At 38.3% G+C, this 20,317-nt stretch overlaps 1 protein-coding gene across 2 annotated transcripts in view; it reads left to right on the forward strand.

Annotated features, from left to right (window-relative positions):
* rbms3 (RNA binding motif, single stranded interacting protein) overlaps positions 1–14,074 on the forward strand; it is a 126,710-nt gene extending 112,636 nt beyond the window's left edge. For both annotated transcript variants that reach the window (XM_058388197.1, XM_058388188.1), the window contains exons 10-14: positions 725–775; positions 7,464–7,574; positions 7,663–7,752; positions 10,273–10,400; positions 13,029–14,074. In XM_058388197.1, the coding sequence (XP_058244180.1) occupies positions 725–775; positions 7,464–7,574; positions 7,663–7,752; positions 10,273–10,400; positions 13,029–13,032 (384 nt within the window). In that variant the 3' untranslated portion in view covers positions 13,033–14,074. The remainder of the gene's footprint in view (positions 1–724; positions 776–7,463; positions 7,575–7,662; positions 7,753–10,272; positions 10,401–13,028) is intronic.
* The last annotated feature ends 6,243 nt before the right edge of the window (positions 14,075–20,317 follow it).

A 20,317-nucleotide genomic window follows, 5' to 3' on the forward strand; every position in this document is an offset into this window, starting at 1 on the left:
CAGAGATGACTCCAATTCAGGTTGACAGCAGATCAATGCAAAAGCACCTCTAACTTTGAAAGTACAGGAAAAGAGGTAACTGTATGTCTTGCAGATTTAAATAGAGGAGAGAAAGAGAGACAAGAGAGAGAGAGAGAGACAAGAGGGGGAGAGAGAGAGAGAGAGAGAGAAGGACAGAGGACATGAATCTTTCAGCAGCAAGCTGAGAGACGAGGTGTGCGCTTACACACCTTTAGAGAAGCTTGTGCTAGACGATCACACTAGCGCACCAAGCCACAGAGCATCCTTTCTGGATCTGTCTCTAAGGGTGAGCAATGAGCAATGCACATTTTAACGCATTTCAGCACATGTTTCAAACACATTTGACACCGCATTCCCCGTGTAGATACAGAGATTTCTGCTGTTCACTAACTCTCCCATTCTGCAAAACAATAGCTGCATTCGTTGAGGCACAAATGCAATAATAAGGAATATTTAGGCAGGGCTTTATGAGCAGAGCAGCGAGGCAGGGGAGATGAAAGTTGAGATTTTGGGCCAGACGGAGCTATGATGATGAAACTGCTGCTGCGCTGCTGTAATTAGGAGACAATATTGCTCCTTGTGGCATTCCGATCCCACTGTAATTATCACGCTGTATTTCTGGCTGCTGCCGTCGCTGGTCTGGGGGTTTCTGAGGTGGGGGAGGAAGAGAAGGGAAAATGAGGAAATGCTCTTCTCCCAACAGGTGCAGAGTACGTCCTGGATGCCTCACCAGCAGTATGTTATGCAACCTACTGTAAGTCCAAACTATTTGCTTCTGTGTGTGTGTGTGTGTGTGTGTGTGGGATAAAAAAAAATCATGTGAACAGGTTAAAGTGGTTTACTTGTTAAAGGTACCATTAGGAATCTTAAGCTCAATCCTAGTCCTGCCCCCTGGTGGCTGTGTGTGTGTGTGTGTGTGTGTGTGTGTGTGTGTGTGTGAGAGAGAGAGAGAGAGAGAGAGAGAGAGAGAGAGCAGGTCCCATTTCACATTTTATCATCTGCCTTTGCAAGATCGGGAGTTTGGAATTGTACTCCACATCCTTTCCCAGCCCCCCTTTGTTTTATTTTATTTATTTTTTTTACCCTTTTTTACCATCTTTCTTTTTATCTTGTTGTTGCATTGCATAGACAATAAGGACGCAGGAAGGGCACCTGCCACTCCAGGCTTGGAAAATTCCCCGTACACACGCAATAAAAAAAAGGAAGGTAACTCCAAGCACATGTTTGGAACTTGGCCCACTGTCTGCCTTGTACCTGCACTCTAGTGCACGCTAATCTAAGGCCCCAATCCTTCTATCTAACTGGTCTGGGTTGAGGATTTTGTTTGTCTTAACCTCTTATGCTCCTGGGTATTTTTTTTTCATGAGAGTCCGGAACCACTAGTGATCCCTTGGAGTTTTAGAGGATATTAGCGATGCCTTAAAAGTGTTCACTCAGCTGCCTTGGGCATTCAGGTTCCATAACCTGCAAAACGAATCAAACATGAGGCATTAGGAAAGGAAGAAAGGAAGTCAGGGAGGGAATGAGGGATCAAGAAAAGAGAGAAGAGGTAGAGCAACAGAGGCCACTTTCACATTAATAGAGCTGTATTTAGTCAGTTTAATTTGAACCCTGGCACATTTCCCGTCGTGGTGTAATGTGATTTTGACCAGGTGTGAACACAGCAATCACACACAACCAGTCTAACAGCACCTGAGAGAGATGGTTTCAGTATACAGACAAATAGACACTACTGACAGCTCTGATTCCTCTGAATCACAGGAAGTGAACCAAACACATTGTGCAGCATGGACTGCAGGCGACATGTTTTGACATGTAAGTTGGCAAAAATGTTAGACTAGACAGCGAAATGAGTGTCAGAGGACTATATATCAGGAGTCCTGGATATATTGGCTTAAAAAATTCTAAATGTCAATCAAGGATACACTTAAGATTACTTTTAAGATTATAAAAGGATTTCTGTATATTATTGTTTATTTTATTGTGTATTATTTACCACCAGGTTCTCTGTATTTTGTGGTTTTTCATCATATGTTTGAAGTATCCTTATTCTGCTTTGCCATATTTCTGACCACTTGCTGACATGCATTTCTAACCATGACCCTTTCACACGTTACGTACTTAAAGATTTTTGTTACTTGTTATCACACATCATTTCTTATGCCTAGTAACAAAAATGGATAAATCGTTTATATCAGTATATTAATGGTGAAATATGGTGTGTGTAGAGTTTTTTTTTTTTTTGATTGTTATTCTCATAAAGTCAGAGCTGATTCTTTGTTTCATTTTTGTTTTTTGTTCTTGTTTTTTTATACTATGTTCCTCTTGATATTTCCTAGTTGCTTTTCAGTTTTGATTTTTTTTTTATGTAATTGTCAGTTTTGTTGTTGTTTTTGTTGTTGTTTTGTTTTTAATAATTGTAGACGGAGTTACATTTTCATTTTTTCCCCCACACAGAAACCACAGGCCATGCCAAGGTCTACACATAGCTGTCAGTGAAAAACGCACTCGAAATTCACAACTGAACATTCTGAGTTATACGGTCTGAAATAGAGACAAACTGAGAGGCCAATGGCTGAATGTCTGTCTCTATTACTCTAACTGGATAATGATATTTCTGGAGACGTGTCAGATTTGGGTGTTGTCCTGAGGGTGATAATGTGTAAACATGTTTTATAGCGCAGTCTTCTTGGCCGATTCTCTGGCAGCTCATCAAATGAAACCTTAGCCACCAAGGAAAGAAGAAAAAGAAGAAGAAGAAAAAGAGAAACTTCTGGTGAGAGGATGTTAGAGTCAGCACAGCAAACTCCTGAGAAGAGTACAAGACAGAAGGAAACCTTTTTTTTCTGTTCCCTTATGGACAGAATGCAAACAATTAAAATCATTGGAGGGAAAGAAGGTAATGTAACAAGAGTGTAGCTCTGTATTTGGCACCTTGTTACCGTGGAGACACGTGACCATAGCGACTGGAGATGAGGATTGAAGCAAATCGGCACACAATGGAGGCTGTCTCTGGACACTGCTCACACACGTGTGTGTGTATACTGTATATGATTTGCATTTTTTGTGTGATGCATCAGTTTCAAGTGAAGGTGGCATACTACATATTTTTGTGTGTGTACTCCAGCATAGTGTATATGCAACACACACTCTATCATATACACACAGAAAGTAGCCCTTGCAGTAATACTTAAAGTAAACACCTCTCTCTTCATCTTGTCCAGTGGCCGAATGCCTATGTGAATAGTCCCAAATCCCTCTCAGGAAATGAACATTAACAAATCACCAACACAGTGCATTATTGCAAAGCCGCTTAGAGCAGAACGGCCACTGAATGGAAAAGAAAGGAAATGAGACCCTTCCCTAAATCAGTGCCAGTCACAGCCATTTGTTGAGACAAAGGAGTAAATGTTTGAATAAAGATTTAGTGCTTTTATCTCTGTTCCATCGCAGCTCCATTCTCCAGAACACGCTGTGTTTGCAGGGTTTGAAAAGGTGGTATGCTTTAGCAGTTACTGTAATGAGTATGTGTGTGTGTGTCTGTGTTCCAGAGATTTATTCTAAAAAAAAAAAAATGTCATTTTCAATATAAAAGACATTTCATTTGATAATAACACGTAATATTCCTTATTATATATTATTAAACCGTAATTCCAGGTTAGGCTCCAGCTCCATTACAAGCCTGATTGGGATAAAGCCATGAAGATGATGAGGAATATTTCCTGGCTGGAAATGCAGACAGTTCCAAAGTAAATGACTCTATATCATGTTGTGTGGCGCAATCACACATTGATATGGAACATCCTCTCTGGAAGTTTGTTTTCTTCGGCCACTGCTGCCTCTGAGGGACAAACGAGGCCACTTCCTTTTCCTCTTGGCATGAGCTTCCCTTCCTGTGATGTCACAAGAGACAAATCTCATCCTAGTTTATATATCAAGGGCTCAAAGTCGAGACGATAAATATTTTTTGACATCAAGGAGTCAGTTGCAGGTCATTATGCTTGTGTTTGTAAAGGAACATTTCAGCTGTTGAAAAAAGCAAAACGGCAAAGGAGCTAGACAGTCTCTCTGTTCTGCAGAAATGCTCTCTTGCTGTCTGCATACATGCCCTATGGGGAAATGTATTAATTCACACACACACACAGACACACACACACACACACAGGCACAACACATGCAGAGCTTAATCATCTGTCTGTGTCTCTCACTGATACGACTGTAAATGAGAGTGGAGAATTATTCAGCGGCAATCTCTTTTTCCTCCTCTCATTATGGGAGTGTTGGAGGTGGGGGAGCTCGTAGCTGGAGGCCCTGGGCGTAGCAGAGATGAGAGGAACAACTCCAGCAGTTTAGCTCTGACGGATAGGATAAAGACAGAGCTCCTCTGACGCCGAGTGTCTGTACGGTTTATTCTTTAAACAGACTTACTGACAGTACAAGCACCGCTGAGCTGCACTCACACAGAGACAGCATCTGAGTGCTCTTTGAGTCTGCATGTGTGTCTGTGAGAGAGAGACAGAGAAAGTGTGTGTATTTTCATGTGCGTGAAATGACTCTCAAAGCAACACTCAAGCCAAAAATAAGTAACTGCTAAATGCTACATGAAAGTTTATAGGAGCTAATTGCATTGCAAAAACAAGATTCTGCCAAGCGCTCCCTGTTCACTGTCAGCTGCATGAATTTGTCTAAAATATTGCCTTATAGCTCTTTAATCAGGCAGAATGGCATTGTAATATACTGTACATGTTACCATTCATTTCAATTTATTTATTTGTAACATTGGACATTGTCACAAAGCAGCTTTTACAGAATTTTATAAAAATCAGGATATACATTTGAAAACCAGATGTGAAGGTGGCAAGAAAAAACTACCTGAGACATTATTAGGAAGAAATCTTGAGAGGAACCAGACTCAAAAGGGAACCGATCCTCATATATATATATATATATATATATATATATATATATATATATATATATATATATATATATATATATATACACTACCAGTCAAAAGTTTGGACACACCTTTTAATTCAATGTTTTTTGTTTAGGGATTTATTTTCTACATTCTAGAACATTACTGGAGATTTCAAAACTATGAAATAACACACATGGACTTAAGTAATCCATAAAAACAAAAAACAGTCAGTTGTTATTTTAAGACACGAAGGTCAGGTGTTCTGGAATAGTTCTTGTAAGAACAATATTGTCAAGTGCATTTGCAAAACCCATCAAGCACCATGATGAAACTGGCTCACATGAAGACCATCCCAGTAAAGCAAGACCAAAATTTACCTCTGCTGCAGAGGAGAAGTTCATTTAGAGTTACCAGCCTCAGAAATCACCAATTAACTGCACCTCAGATTAGAGCTGTTATGAAGGCTTTACAGAGCATCAGTAGCAGACATACCTCAATATCAACTGTTCAAACGACATTATTGTGTATTTCGGCCGCCTTCAGCATTGTTTTACAATGTAGAAAGAAATAAACATCAGGAAAGACCATGGAATTAGAAGATGTGTCCAAACTTTTGACTGGTAGTGTATATATATATATATATGGCTGTCTAAATGCACTATAAAACAACATCTTAACAAGTTAAAATATCTTGAATATAGTCAAAATTATCTATTATTCTTTATTATAAGATAACAATAAACCAAATATAAGATTACAAACCCTATTTTAGGTATATTTGACCATTTACTAATTCTTGTTCTATTGACAAGTTATTTTGCTATTATTCTTCAAGAATTCATTTCTAGAAAGAAGCAAAGTTATTTGCCATTAAAATAGGAATATTTCAATTTAATAAATAGGCTTAATAATCTGACATTTGTTCTACACTATTACCAAATACAATACTTCCCAATTTATTACCAAATCTTCCTTGGGGATTAATAAAGTACACTCTAATCTTAAATAAAAAACAGTAGATCAGTTTCACTAAATTCCAGATATTATCACCTGATACGATGTCATTATTCAGAACTTTTTCTAGTTGAATGGATTTCTGCCTTACACTGTTATTTTATCTAAGCAATCTTCCTGTGTAATAAGAAGCAAGTCCTTGATTACAAAATGTCAGAATAAACTAATCACAGGTAGCAGCAACAGACACTATCATATGGCATGTAAGTGACAAGCCTCCTGACCAAACATCTGCTGATTTAAAATAAATGTAAAGTAGCATAGACTTTTGTATAAATGTTGCCTGGGGTCAACTGGGGGCCAATCCTGCTTTACAGTAAATGGTGATAGCAGATTGTAAAGGTAGTATATGACCTCATTTTGCCCTGAGGCAACATATGAGCAAGGGACTGATGAAACAAGAGTCTCTTTTATGTTTCTGCATGAATAAAGATGAACTCTAATGGCAGAGATGCTGCTTACACTCTTTTCCATTCCGTGATGTGGTGAGGGTTCAGTCCTGTCATCTCTGTCAGCCAGTCCGGTTGCAAATATGGGAAGCATTATATTATCCTGTACAAAACTTTTCTTAATTACTTTCCGTTTTTTCCAGCAGACTGTGCCAAAACAGTTCACTTCTGATTCAGTGAGAGTTTAGAGTTTGCAGAAGATTGCAGTTGTACTCCATCTCCATATTGATTTTATTTAGTTTTATGTATACAAATTATTCAGTGCTAAATAACATATCCCAACTCTGGTCCAGTTACACAAATTGAAGCACTCCTAATAACTCCTGGAGGAGAATCTGGGTCGCTCACAGGATGAAACTATTTGATCAGATATAGAGCAGACCCACTCAAAAACGCCTAAAACACACGCTTTACTCAGCACTGTAGTTACTCCAGACACGATCTGAACCTGGCTAAACTTCAGGAAAGAACTATTTCTTGACAAACTACCTGACCGAGAATCCCTTTAGACTTATTAATCGTAATCAAGACATGAGTGTACGTTGCGTTGCTACACATGATGTTCACTCACGCAACAGAACGCTCTTAAGATCTTAGGTGAGCGGTTACGAATGGCAGGAGCTTGCAGCCTTCTTTTACCTCACATGTGTTAACACTCATGAAACAGCGTGGTTGAAACGTAAACACAGTGTGTGCGAGCCATGGCGCTAAGTGAGCAATGCATCATCTCTGCAGAAGTATGCATGACGCGCATTTGGATCACATTATTTCATTTGTTGAAGTGGAACAACACATGTCTGGCCCCCATAATAGGGCCCAGCTGGAGTGATTCAGATCATTCCATTGTATGACAGAGAGAGAGAGAGAGAGAGAGAGAGAGAGAGAGAGAGATTTGTGAATGTGAATGAGATCGTGTATGCATTGCATTATAAGGGCATTAACTTTGTAAAGAAGGTTATCCAGACATGGAACTGAATAGATAGTAATTTCCTTTCCCATAAGGTCTGACCTCTGTTGTTTTTTCCTCTGTGTGTGTGTTGATTTGTGCCCACCCACAGGGTGCTGTGATTACGCCAGCCATGGACCACACCATATCCATGCAGCCAGCCAACATGATGGGTCCCCTCACCCAGCAGATGAACCATCTGTCCCTCGGCACCACTGGCACTGTGAGCAGCCATCTCAACCTGGTAGACTATTCTATAAACTGTTCTGACCAGAGATTGACCAGAGTAGCTGTTCTTCCTCTGTTCGCAGTACATGACAGCGGCAGCTGCTGCGGCTCCTATGCAGGGAACCTACATTCCCCAGTACACTGCGGTGCCTGCCTCAGCCATCTCAGTGGAGGTAAGTTTCACTTTCCAAACTTTTTACTCTTCACTCCCTTTCAAGTGCAAACTACGTAACTTTATCCATTTCCTTTCAGCAATAAAGGAATAAAGTTTTGGGGTTGTCCCTTTAAGCTTTGCAACACAGCGCCACATCTCGTCATTAACAGTAGGACCCCGTCTCATCTGAGCAGTGTGCTCGGGTGGGATGTATGCTTCAAGAGAAAAAAAAACATTTTTGACATTTCTATCAATTTACATGCAATAAAACTTTTATCTGCACTGATCTACATTTCCTAATAGGAATGTAAAGAGAAAAAAACAAAAACTAAAGACTCAATGATTCAAAAGTTTATTGCCATATGTACAGAAATCAGTGTGTTACACCATACAATGAAATGCTTATTCTGTGAATCCTCAGCAGCTTAGCTATGACATAAATTAGGGACAAGAATAGAATACACAAGATGTCAATTACAAATTCACAATTATAAAATTACTAATAGTGCAAAATGCAAGAGACAAAAAGTATTGCAGGTGTACCTCTGATAAAAAACATCCAGAGGTTTAGGAAATATTTTCCCAGCATCTGTCTGATTCATGATAATACGCTGCTTTAGAGAGGCATCAAATGACACATCAGCATCAGCAGAAGTACAGCGACAAGTGAATAAAACAGAACACTAAAGGAAAATAATCAACAACGAGGTGGTACGATGTGGCCGAGATACGGATTCAGATTCAGAAGTAATAAATATGAGAATTAAGTTAAACAAAAGTATTTACTGTACATGTATAGTGCAAGATTATGGAAAACAGAAGCAGTCGTAAAGCGGCGCAAAATGTGCAATGGATGAGGGCGTGTGAAGAATATCTTGCCAACAACTGCACATTTTATTTATTTTTTAAAAATGACACATCTTTCTTTTATCCAGTTACAGTGATATTTAATGTTATGGAACATCCATGAAACAAGCTTGTTAAGTTCTAGCAGCTATAAAGAGCCATTCCCTCACTAGGGTCAATGTTTCTCTATATTTAAGTTAATGAGACAAAAATGCAGCTGCTCTTTCATGATAGCAAACCTCCTTCCATAAACGTTAAATTAACTTCATCATAGCAATGATTATACACAAGCTCCGCATTTTTCCAACCTGGTTTTTTCACTAATAATGTGAGCCCTGCTGTGGTATAACAACAGTTAATAAGAGAACAAGATGAAAGTCTTGGAAGTTATAGCAGGAACAATCAGAAGAGCGATCGGGAGAAGGCCATTCCCATGTTCTTTGTGCACCCAGGAAATAGAAGGATGGCTGATAATGCTCTGCCAAGAAAATAAATGCATATTTCACGTTTCTTCACAATTTAAAAGCATGCAAAACCAACTAGAGAAAAATGCAAATGCGCAGTCTGTGCCAAATCATGTCAAAACAGTTCTCTTGCTTATTTCTGGGATCAGGTGCTCTCTGTCAGGGAACACTCTGCATGAAAGATTGTACAATATGTGAGCATCACATGCAGACTGTTAAATAGACAAGGCACAAGCCTTCTCTATGTCTTGATGATTTCCAAAATCATGGAGTGTGCGTTAGGCCTCTCTGCTTCACCCACCCACCGGAACTGATCTTAATGAGGACCAGCTGAATTAGAGCTGATTCAGGACATTACTTAATCAGCAGTAGTCTCACAAATTATCTGACAGAGAGTCCCAGTGAAAATATTAATCATAATCAGGATTAGACATGAATGTGTGTCATTGCAGAATTCCACCATCAAGGATTACGAGACATCAGTAATTACATGATTTGCAAAAGTGAAAATACAGACATCTGTTTGAAGTGTCCTTTTGCTTCACCAGAAGAGAAAGGTTAATGGTAGACCGGTGATATCAGGGTCATCCAGTCACTAGGAAATAAAGAGTGCCTCAACAGTTAAGACTCTGGTTACTGATCAGAAGGTTAAGCTGCCACTGTTGGGCTCTTGAACCTTTAACCCTCTCAGCTCCTGTATTCGTAGAGTGTCATATGATGGCTAACCTCAACTTTCTAACAAGCGAGAATATGTAAAGGAAAGAATTTCAGTGTGCTGTAAAGTACGAGTGAGAAAGACTTCTTAAATGATGAAAGATGCCAGGCATGTAATCAGACTACCTAATTGTAATTGGTGTAACTGATTGACTTTTCAAGCAGAACCTGTGTATAAAGCATAGCAAACATACACATACACTCACATCATCAAATTTGTTTAAAGTGAAATGTAAGAGGGGTTTACTCAGATATACAGCAGACACATAATTGATATAATTGTTATAAAATCTTTAGTCAAGGTAATGAGTGGACATGCCTAAATAAAGCATGATACTGTTTAAACATATTATAAGTAATATGTGCTGATTAATTATTTAGTCATCATTCTTACCAAAGTATTGTTTTCTCCCAGATCATTGGAGTACATAGAATATAATCTGGATCTGTTCTATTCTTGTGTTTGGTTACATGATTCTCAGAGATATGCCCATGTTTATATCTCTATCTCTCAGGGTGTGGTGACAGAGGCTTCTCCGCAGAGCGTTCCTCCCTCTTCCCAGGATGCCAGCGGGCAGCAGCAGCCCCTCTGTGTGGATGGCACAGCCGATCACGCACCCACCTACTCCTACCAGCCTGCTAAGTGAGACTCTTGATACTGTATCTACCTACACACGTGTTACATAGTGAAGGGCTGTGCTGTTCAGAGCTGCAGGCTTAACACAAGGATAAGACAGTATTAACTGTGTTTACAGTATTTAGCTCAGCAATGGCATCTAAGCCCTTTATCTATAACACGGTTTTGTTTATTTATATCGCCCCAATTCAAAACAAATCTATTTCTTCACCCAAATGTTAAGTAAATATAACAATGCTTTCACGGAGCAGCATTTTGTCAAAATTAAGCTCTTATAATTAAACAGCAGTGAAACCCATACCAGCTGTAAAACCACACCGTACTCTACCCATCTGTACTGCTACATTATTTTAAACATATGGACAAGACATCTTAATAGAAATCCGCTTAAATCCATTATAAGTCAAGCAAAACATCTGAAAATAACCTACACAATAGGCAGCATTATCACTGCTGTAGGGAAAGCACTGGTATTATGAATCAGTGTTGTACTCCACACAAGGTAAGATTGCCTTGTCTGAATTTCCGCTGCATTTTCACTTCCTCTTCAGTGACCTTGAAGTACCAAAGAAGTACTTTGTAGTAGAAGTAAAAGCAGCAATAATAGCAGTAGCTGCAGTAATAGTAGCATTGCCGAAAGTATCAGTAGTAGCAGCAGTAGCAGTAATAGTATCTACAATATCAACTGTAAACATAACCCGCCACACTATACTAAATAAAACATATCTAGCTTTCACGCACATAGACAACGAGCCATGCAAAAATCTCTTATTTGTTTCACATTAATCGTTATATAAAGTTAAATACTTATAAACTATCAAAAGGCTATCATAACATACTTAGTTTATATCTTATTTGGGAAAAATATGTAAAATGATTCTGACACCATTAACAGTTTGAATACCACATGTAGTTGATACCACTTGACACTTTGTTTTTTGTTTTTTGACGTGCATCCATTTGATACCTATTTCACACATTTTTTTATGCCTATCCATTTTGACGTGTAAAATACACCTTAGTGGTACATAATTTACACCTCATAAGGTGTGAAAATCCACTGAAAAATCTACGAGACATTTTTTTTATTTGGTTTTACAAGCACATGACATATTTTGAAATGTTTATGGCCCTTTTGGATCTAAATTACATTATCAGGCACCGAGCATAATATACACAGATCAACATTAAAACCACTGACAGGTGACATGAATGATGTTGATTACCTCGTTACAGTGGCGCCTGTCAAGGGGTGGGATATATTAGGCAGCAAGTGAACAGTCAGTTTTTGAAGAATAAGTGCAAAGATTTGAGCAATTCTCTATGGAGTCCTTGCCTCGACGGTGCAGAGCTGCTGTGGGACCTATACTACAACTACACACTATTTGGCAGGTGGTTTTACTGTTCTGGCTGCTCAGCGCACAGTGATTTGTTTACAAGGGAAAAAAAAGAAAAAGGGACAGCACAGAGTCACACAAGTGGGCACACTGGATGCATATAATATAATATTATACATATAATTTGCCTGGTTAATAAAATTTGCATGAAGGAGTATGCATATACTTACATCTAATGTTGCTCTATGCCAAATCCATCTTAGATGAGTTTTAACCTCACATTTTAACCTCACAATCTTGGAAGCATGGGTGAATAAAAAAAAATACCATGGAAATGCTTATTATTACCATTTGTCTCTGAAAAGAAGCTTGCAAAGAGGAAGGCCAAAGAGGAGGTATATGGATGTAATGAATGAGGATATGAAGCTAGTGGGTGCAAGTGTTGAGGATGCAGAAGATAGGGATAGGTCGAGAGAGACGATTCGCTGTGGCGAACCCTGAAGGGAAAAGCCGAAAGAAGAAGAAGTAGAAGAAGAGTCTCTGAAAAGAAGCTTCTTAAACATAAAACATTGTTTTTACATTAGCGCTGTTCTATGCCACTTCTTTACCACCACCTGCACCACATGGTCACAAATATACCCCCAAATTTGGGATTTGACCTGTCTTAGCTATAAGGATTTGCACATCTAGACACTCTACACAAACAAATGATCTCCCCAATTCCATTCATGCTAATATCATCGCCAGTGTCATCATTATTGTCATCTTGTAGATGATTAGTCTGCCAAAACTTAGCAGCGTATAGCTGCAGTGGAACATCTCTGAAAAAACAATGCATGAGTAAAGAAGCACTTAGGCTTCTGCGACGCAAAAACCCGAGTGTTGTCACTTATATCTGGGGCTGTTGAAATGTTTCCTCCTATTAAAGGCCATTGTAATTGTGTTATCGATGTCAGCACAGCATACAACTGTAACTTTTCATGGGAATATAAGACAAAAATGACAGCACCATCCAACAAATTAGCACCTGAATTACAAAGCACATTATAAATATTAACAAATATTTAATAATATAAAAATATTTTATATTTATTCATTAATATTTAATAATATAAAATCAGAGTGGAGATTTTATATTTATAATACTAATGTCTTGTCTTCTTTGTTATCTGCTTAAATCTAAATTTTACAGCCTGAAAGTTGTGTCTTGACCATTTCTTTGTTTCTATCTCCTTTTTCCATCGGTGGCTGCTTCATCCGACGACGCTGCTGTTCTTCCTGTTCCCTGTGTGATCAGATAACAAGAGGAGGAGGAGGGGGTGTTTGGGTGACTGCGTTGCCTTGAGATTGGGGGACTGTGCTGAGGACAAAAAGAAAAACTGAGCAGAAGATGTTTGGGTCCACCTTTGCACAAGCACCAAACAAAAGAGAGAATTTATCAGACATCTGCGCAGAGCAAGAGAAGCCAGTGAAAGCCTACATCACGGTCAGAGAGGAGAGGGAGAGAGAGAGAGAGAGAGAGAGAGATGCAGTCGTGGCGTTAGAGTTTAATGGATATCTACAACTTTACAAGACATTTTTCTTCATGAAGTGTTGAATTTCAAGTACAAAGTACAAAGTTTTCCAGTTCTTTTCTGAATGTGCAGGTAGGTTTTCAGCTATGGTGAGTTTTCTATTAGAGGAAGCATGAGAGAGAGAGAGAGAGAGAGAGAGAGAGAGAGAGAGAGAAAGAAAAAAGAAGTCTTCCTCAGATTCTAAGCTACTTCTTTTACTTTTGATTTTTTTTATGAGTTATATTTTAGTTTTCTAGAGAATATCAATGTTTATCATCTTTGTTGCCTTAATTTTGAGAAATGTCTAAGACTTTTCCCAAACTGAACGTCTTGTTGAAAAAAAAAACAAAAACAAAAACAACAACAAAAAAAAACAAAAATCAAAGAAAAAAAAAAAAGCTGTCAGAAAGAAGAACAAATGGAGTGGGGGGGAAGGGGGGCTTATCATATTACCTGTACAGAGGAATGAGAAAGGTCTTGTGAAGACATTTTAAATTATCAGTGGCGACTTTGTGTTTAAAAGAAAGGACAGTCAAAATATAGTGATGTGTTTAAAGAGAGTTGCTTTTTTTTTAGCAAAAAAAAACAAAAACAAACGAAAAAGAAAAAAAAAAGAAAAGAAAAGAAAATGTTAAATCGCTGCATCCTGGGAAATGCAGTTTATTGTGTAGTGGAGATCATTTTTAATGGCATTATTGTTTTTATCTGCAATATTTTTATGAGCTTTAAGGTGTTTTCAGCCTGCTTTGCTTGTTTCATTGCAAAAAAAAAAAAAAAAAAAAATCAAAAACTAAAACCAGGAGAAAAAAAATAAATAAAAAAAATAATACTGGCAGTGCAAAAGTACGTAGATAGGAGCTTTTGAATTAAAATAAAGCAAATGTGTGCAAAAAGCAATAGTAATAGGAAATTGTTGACAATTTCTTTAGTCTTTCTTAGCTGTGGATCAAATGCAGCCCATGGATGGCATATTTTATACCAAAGATGAAGAAACCCCGTAGAGACAGTGGAGTAGATCATTCTCTCTTTTTTTTTCTTTCTACTTGATTTTTTTGCCTTGTTGTTCTAGTCTCTGTGTCTCAGAAGTATTTGTTTGACCTTGACGGCCAGACCAGTACTTATATTTAGGGTGGGTTCTGGGGTTGAACTTCCTTCCTCTGCTGCAGCTTTCCTACCAATCACTCAGACGGAGAGAGGGCAATACTTCTAGATTGCATGCGTTGTATTGAGTGTGGTGTCTCCCCAGCAGATGGCATTAGAGAAGCTGTTAAAAAAAGAAAAAAAAAGAAAAAAAGGAAAGTGCTCGGACTCTCAGCTCCGTACATCTCTGTTACAGCACCCACGGGTCACTGACTCAACGTCTCTCAGTGTTACATATTCAACCCGGCTCCTCCGATTTGCAGCTTTTCTGAAACGACAAGCTTTCAGGAAACGTTTTAAGGGTTTCACAGTCTTCAGTGTTACAAACATGTCATACCCTTTTGCCAAAATTCTAGTCGTCACATGTGTGTATTTAAACTCTTTTGCAGTTTGCTACCTCAGTCTTAAGCAGTTCTAATGAGAGGAAACAGGAAGCTAAACATGTTACGGGAACAGTATGGTCTTACATACTGGGAGTGAACTACCTGACAGGCTGCATGATAATTTCAACAGAATTCCTTCTCATGCCATAGTGTTTCCCAGAAGCGCTCAAGCAAACGTCCTACTTTACTTTATAAACTGTTCACGCTCATGCCTGTTGAAAAGCTCAGTGCTGGTGAAGTGAATCATTGAAAAACAAGGTGATCTTGTTTCAACGTGGGATCAGGTGGTTACTCCAGTGCCTTGTCAAAAAAAAAAAAAAGCAATGAAGAGCTAAATCTAAATGCGAGTGAGACGTACCAGGCAAGACATGCTAACTGTTCAGACCACATATGCTAGTTCGCGCCTCATTCTTAAGCAAGGAAAGGAAACCGAAAACATACAGTAGGAGTCGCCTTAGAAAAAAAAACAAAGAAAGTGTTTAGCTGTTATCCATCCACTTCACTACTTCCTTCAACTATTTCGTTGCTCGACATGAAGTTTAAATACACATAGTGACATTTGCGCTGTTAGTAGTGTGCTTTGTATGCTACACGCCGTTCATTCGTAGCTCCACAGTCAGTTATTTCGAGCTGATGTTCACTCCTCCATAATGATGCTGATAATTCAAGGAAGTCTTATCAAGACCCCTTTATTCTGAATCGATGACTTGAGATATCTGCTGCAGCGAGTCGATGCTAGTTGTTAATCTGCATGAATAGTTTGTTGAGTCTCATCTCTCGTCATTGTCTCTTCACATAGGGCATCTCTGGGTGCTAACCAGTTTCCTCCTCAGCACGTACTGGCTAACATCCTATACAAATGAGCCACTACAGGTCAGGGTATAAGCAAAGCTGGTGACTTGTAGTGAAGATTGTTCGGTGTGTTCCCTTTTTATATGTTGCTAAAGCAAACTGGTAGCTGCTGATACCATAGAATTAGATTTCTACTGCCATGAATGAAACATTCTCTCACGATGATGTAATTAAACTATGTGGATGCTGGGGTGTGGGTGCGGGGAGGGTTTCTTTTTTTTTTGTGGGAAGGACAGGGACTTTTTTTTCTTTTTGTCTTTGAAATAATGAGTATAATGGAACAGGTGTGATGAATATAAAACCCTCTCTGCCACGTGTCCTGATGAATAGGCTACAGTGTGTAAACCAGTCAAGGAAAGCTCTGTTACAGAACAGAGTACGAGCTTGCTACACATTTCCATATCTCTCAACGAAACAAATTCTGTTTCTTTTTTTTTTCTACTGTGGAACATTCATTTTCTATCATGTAATTGCTGCTAAAAAAGCATTCAGTATTGGAGGGCTACAGTGGCAGATGGGAGGCGATTAAAAGACTGACTGCTGCTTTGATAAGGACCACAGTGTTAGCAGAGCAGCTACATTCACACCATGGAAAGGGTCCAGATGCCTCCTGTATATATAGCAGAGTATATACACTACAGACACAGAGGGTGCTGCTCTAAACGGTAGAACTAAACTCTCATTTTGTTGCTGTGTTCTAGCCTACAGTAAGGAAACTGTGCTCTTCCATTCCTAAAGGGATTTTCACACTGTTAAAATCCAACAGCACGCCGAATTAAACTGTTCACCTACTGCAAAAAAAATAAGAGGTTATATTCAACATGAGGAACAAATCTAGATGACATATACACAAGATAAAACAGAAAGGGAATATTCCATAATCCCTAAACCTTAGCAAATACTTGACTTTTTAGGAACAATGCCAAGGCAAAATAAATAATTTCTTGATCTAATTTCTGGGTTTTACAGTGCAATGAACTTAAAACCTTAACACTACAAAGTGTAACACTATATATTTCATTGGTCAAGATTCCCGTGTTGTGTTTTCAGATCTAATTGGCTGTCAAATAGAATCGAGTTAGAAAATTTACTGACCAATCAAGAGCTGTGGCTTTAAAAAAAACACAGAGAAGGTCATGTTGTGTCAGCACAGAAGCTCCTCACTCTGATCTACCAAATTCAGCCGAAACAGCGAAACCTCTGTAAGAAAATTAACTTATTTGAAAGGAAACGGAAAACTATTTATGGAAATCTTTTTTTAACTGTACGTGTGTTGATGAAAGGATTATGGAAGTGAACCAGTTCTAGGATGCTATTTTTTTTTTTCCATGCTGCACATTCATGCCTCCCGTGTGTTCGAGTAGTGATCCTGAGAGTTTCTGTAAATCAGTGGATGTTGACTTTAAACTTCTGTTTATTATTATGAATTATTATTTCAATGAAGCTTTCAATAAAAAAAGGTCAAAATCTCATTTTTCACACTGTTGTGTTTGCTTTGTTTGCTTTGTTTGTTTGTTTGTTTGTTTGTTTGTTTGTTTTTCATACATTTTGGGGGAATTTCACAAATGTGAAGACGTTTAAAAATAAAGTAACACATGAGAGATCAACTACTACTGCATGTAGTTTCACCAGGAGGCCAGTGGAGGGGACCCTAGATACACAAATGATATCAATTTCAAAGTATTTATAAAGTACAGTGCTTTTAACAGTGGATATTGCCTGTAAAGCAGCTTAACACAAATTCAAGATAAAAATACATTTTTAATGTATTCCTAATGAGCAAGCTAGAGGTGACGGTGGCAAGGAAAATCTCTCTGAGGGAATATTATGAAGAAACCTTGAGAGGAACCTGATTCAAAAGGGAACCCATCTTCATCAAGGGTGACACTGGGGCATGTGATTAAATAATTTCATTTCTATAACTGTTTACAATATGGTCAAAAAGTGCAGTTTTTATAACCAGAAAATTCATGTATGTGCTATCATGGATATGCTGTGTACATGTATTTGCACACACACACACACACATGTGGACAGACCCTGAGGAGCTGTCTGAAATATACAAAATATGGTTGGTAACAGGAAGAGTATCTCATACATTCCACCACACTCAATGCAGTGTATGGAAATACAAAGCTGGAAAGAATGAGAGGTCAGGGCCCTCTGTGCACTCTGTTGCTGTGGTCAGTGACCCTCCATGCCTGGTCTCCTCCCACTCCTCCGTCCTGATCGATAGAGTGATTGTTCTTCACCACAAGTGGCTGTTTCAGATTCATTGCTGACCTTTCACCTTTTATCCGTCTATTCACACAATACCCATTCCTATCCACACAATACTAACGTTCATATCTGACATTTAGCTAGGCAGAAGAGGCAGAGATCTTTCTCTACGAACAGTAGCTGATTTGTTCTTCTTTTTTCCCCCAAGAATCAAAGTGTTAATGTCTGGGAAACACATGCATTATAGCCTGAATAACTGATCAGCTTACCTGCTAAATCTATAAACATGTCAATAGCAGCTATCATTTCAAGGCTTTGAAGTATGAACTGCTAGCCACCCTTAAAAGTAAATTCTTTTGTAAATGTTTTCTCAGCACTGAATGTAAGAGCCATAGAACAATGTTTTAACCCATCTCAGGCAACAATTTGTCAGTTTTTACCAGTTTTACAGTGGAACTCATTCATCGGGCTGCTTTGTCTGAGCACCAGGAATTCATAAAAAATCCTTTACATTCTGAAAAACATTCATATCTTACTCGTGTTCCTGCGTGTATGTTAATTCATGCAAAGAAAACTAATGTAAGGCTTGACTCTACTGACTTTAAATCACATCATTTGCAAGATATTGCACTCACTCACTTTTATGTATGGAATGTACTGTTGAGCTGAAATTGGTTGTTTTTATTACGTTCACAACATTTAGTAGATGCCCTTATCCAGTGTGACTTATAAAATTGCTCTGCAGTCTCTATCAAAAGCATATGCTCATGTTAGTTCAGCATGAAGTGTTACTATGAGTAACATTTTTATAAAATAGAGCAATCTTATATTATTGTCATTAATTAAAGAAGATGGAAAAATAATGGAACTGACCCAACACTAGCCCATCAATTAGGACATCGTTCCATTTTATTGGCATAGAAGTGAGACTCCTGTCTTTTAGCCTTTACCCTGATCATTCATTTTCTGCGTCTGATTATATGTGAACTTGAACTTTTATAGAGCTTTGTGGGTATCAGTATCATGCAAATAAGCAAGATTAGAAATCAGATTTTCCAGATTTTCACACATTCTTCATTGATAAACATGGCTGATATTTTTTAACAAATACACAAAATATTTATATGTTGTCTATATGTTTGGGGCAGTGGTAGCTCAAGTGGTTAAGGCTCTGGGTTAATGATCAGGGTTGAAGCCCCAGCACCACCAAGCTCCACTGCTGGGCAATTGAACAAGGCCCTTAACCCTCTCTGCTCCAGGGCTGCTGTATCATAGCTGCCCCTGTGCTCTGACCCCAACTTCCTCAGCTGGGATATGGGAAGAAAGGAATTATATGCTATATCTTTAAAGATATAAAGATAATTTCATTGACATGTGCAGCATATGCTTGATATAAACTATACAACAACTCTAGTCCTGTATCAAATACTCTCACAGGTGCTATTAGCTCAACTTCCATTATCTTGTCTCTACTTGTTTAAGACTTTTCCTGTATGGTGCTCATAGTGGCATAGTATCAGCTTACTGGCTATTTAGGAAGTTTCTCTACTATCAGCCATCCTTGAGTGTCATGTTTAATTTAAATCCATCAGTGTTATAAGACAGTTGATGATGATTTCTTTAATCTTCACACTCACATTGATGGTTGGCAGTTGGTGGTTTTTAGAATAGGGGAAGCACGTGTGTCTGTTACTAAAGTATCATATCATGTATGTAAATCAATCACCAGCCTCTCACCCAACTGGGGAAGCAAATCACCCCCTGAAGAGTAGATTGAAGGGAGAAACCCCTCAAAACCAATAATAACTAAAAAAAAAAAAATCTGCAGTTCAAGCCTGGGAAATCATCACACAAAAAAGAATACAACAGTTTGGTGATGTCGTTGGATCACCAGCTTCTTGCAGTTATATATTCTACCAAATACTCATTTCAATACTTTTGCACACCTTAAAACTGGATGTTCTGCCTCCAAAGGTGCCATGTTAAGTTGTTCAAAATATCTAGATGTATCTTTAAGGAAATAAAAGCTGAAATATTGCTCTACCGTCTAATATTCATCTTTTGATTTCAAAACAAAATGGCATCAATATATAGCAAAAATAAACGAAATGACCTTGCTGTTCCAGCACTTTCAGGCAGAACTTTATTTGTATGCTTTCTGTTTTTATCTGTTGGTCTGGCCTCCTGTTTAATTCTCACTCTCACCTGATAAGTAAGAGCATAAAAATACTTACAAAGTCACATCAACAAAATTAGAAGTATTCTGCCTTGCTGTGCTAGCTAGCTAGCTAACTTTTACTGAAGAAGGTAACAGCTAGTCAGCTAGACTGATAGATAAACAAAAAAAAAACTAAAACGAACACAAATAATTATACATATCAGATTAGTTATAGTTACACTTTACGGTGTTTAACAATTAGAAAGATAAAATTACAGCC

The sequence above is a fragment of the Hemibagrus wyckioides genome, linkage group LG01 (assembly GCF_019097595.1).
Source record: "Hemibagrus wyckioides isolate EC202008001 linkage group LG01, SWU_Hwy_1.0, whole genome shotgun sequence".
NCBI classification, from domain to species: Eukaryota; Metazoa; Chordata; class Actinopteri; order Siluriformes; family Bagridae; genus Hemibagrus; species Hemibagrus wyckioides.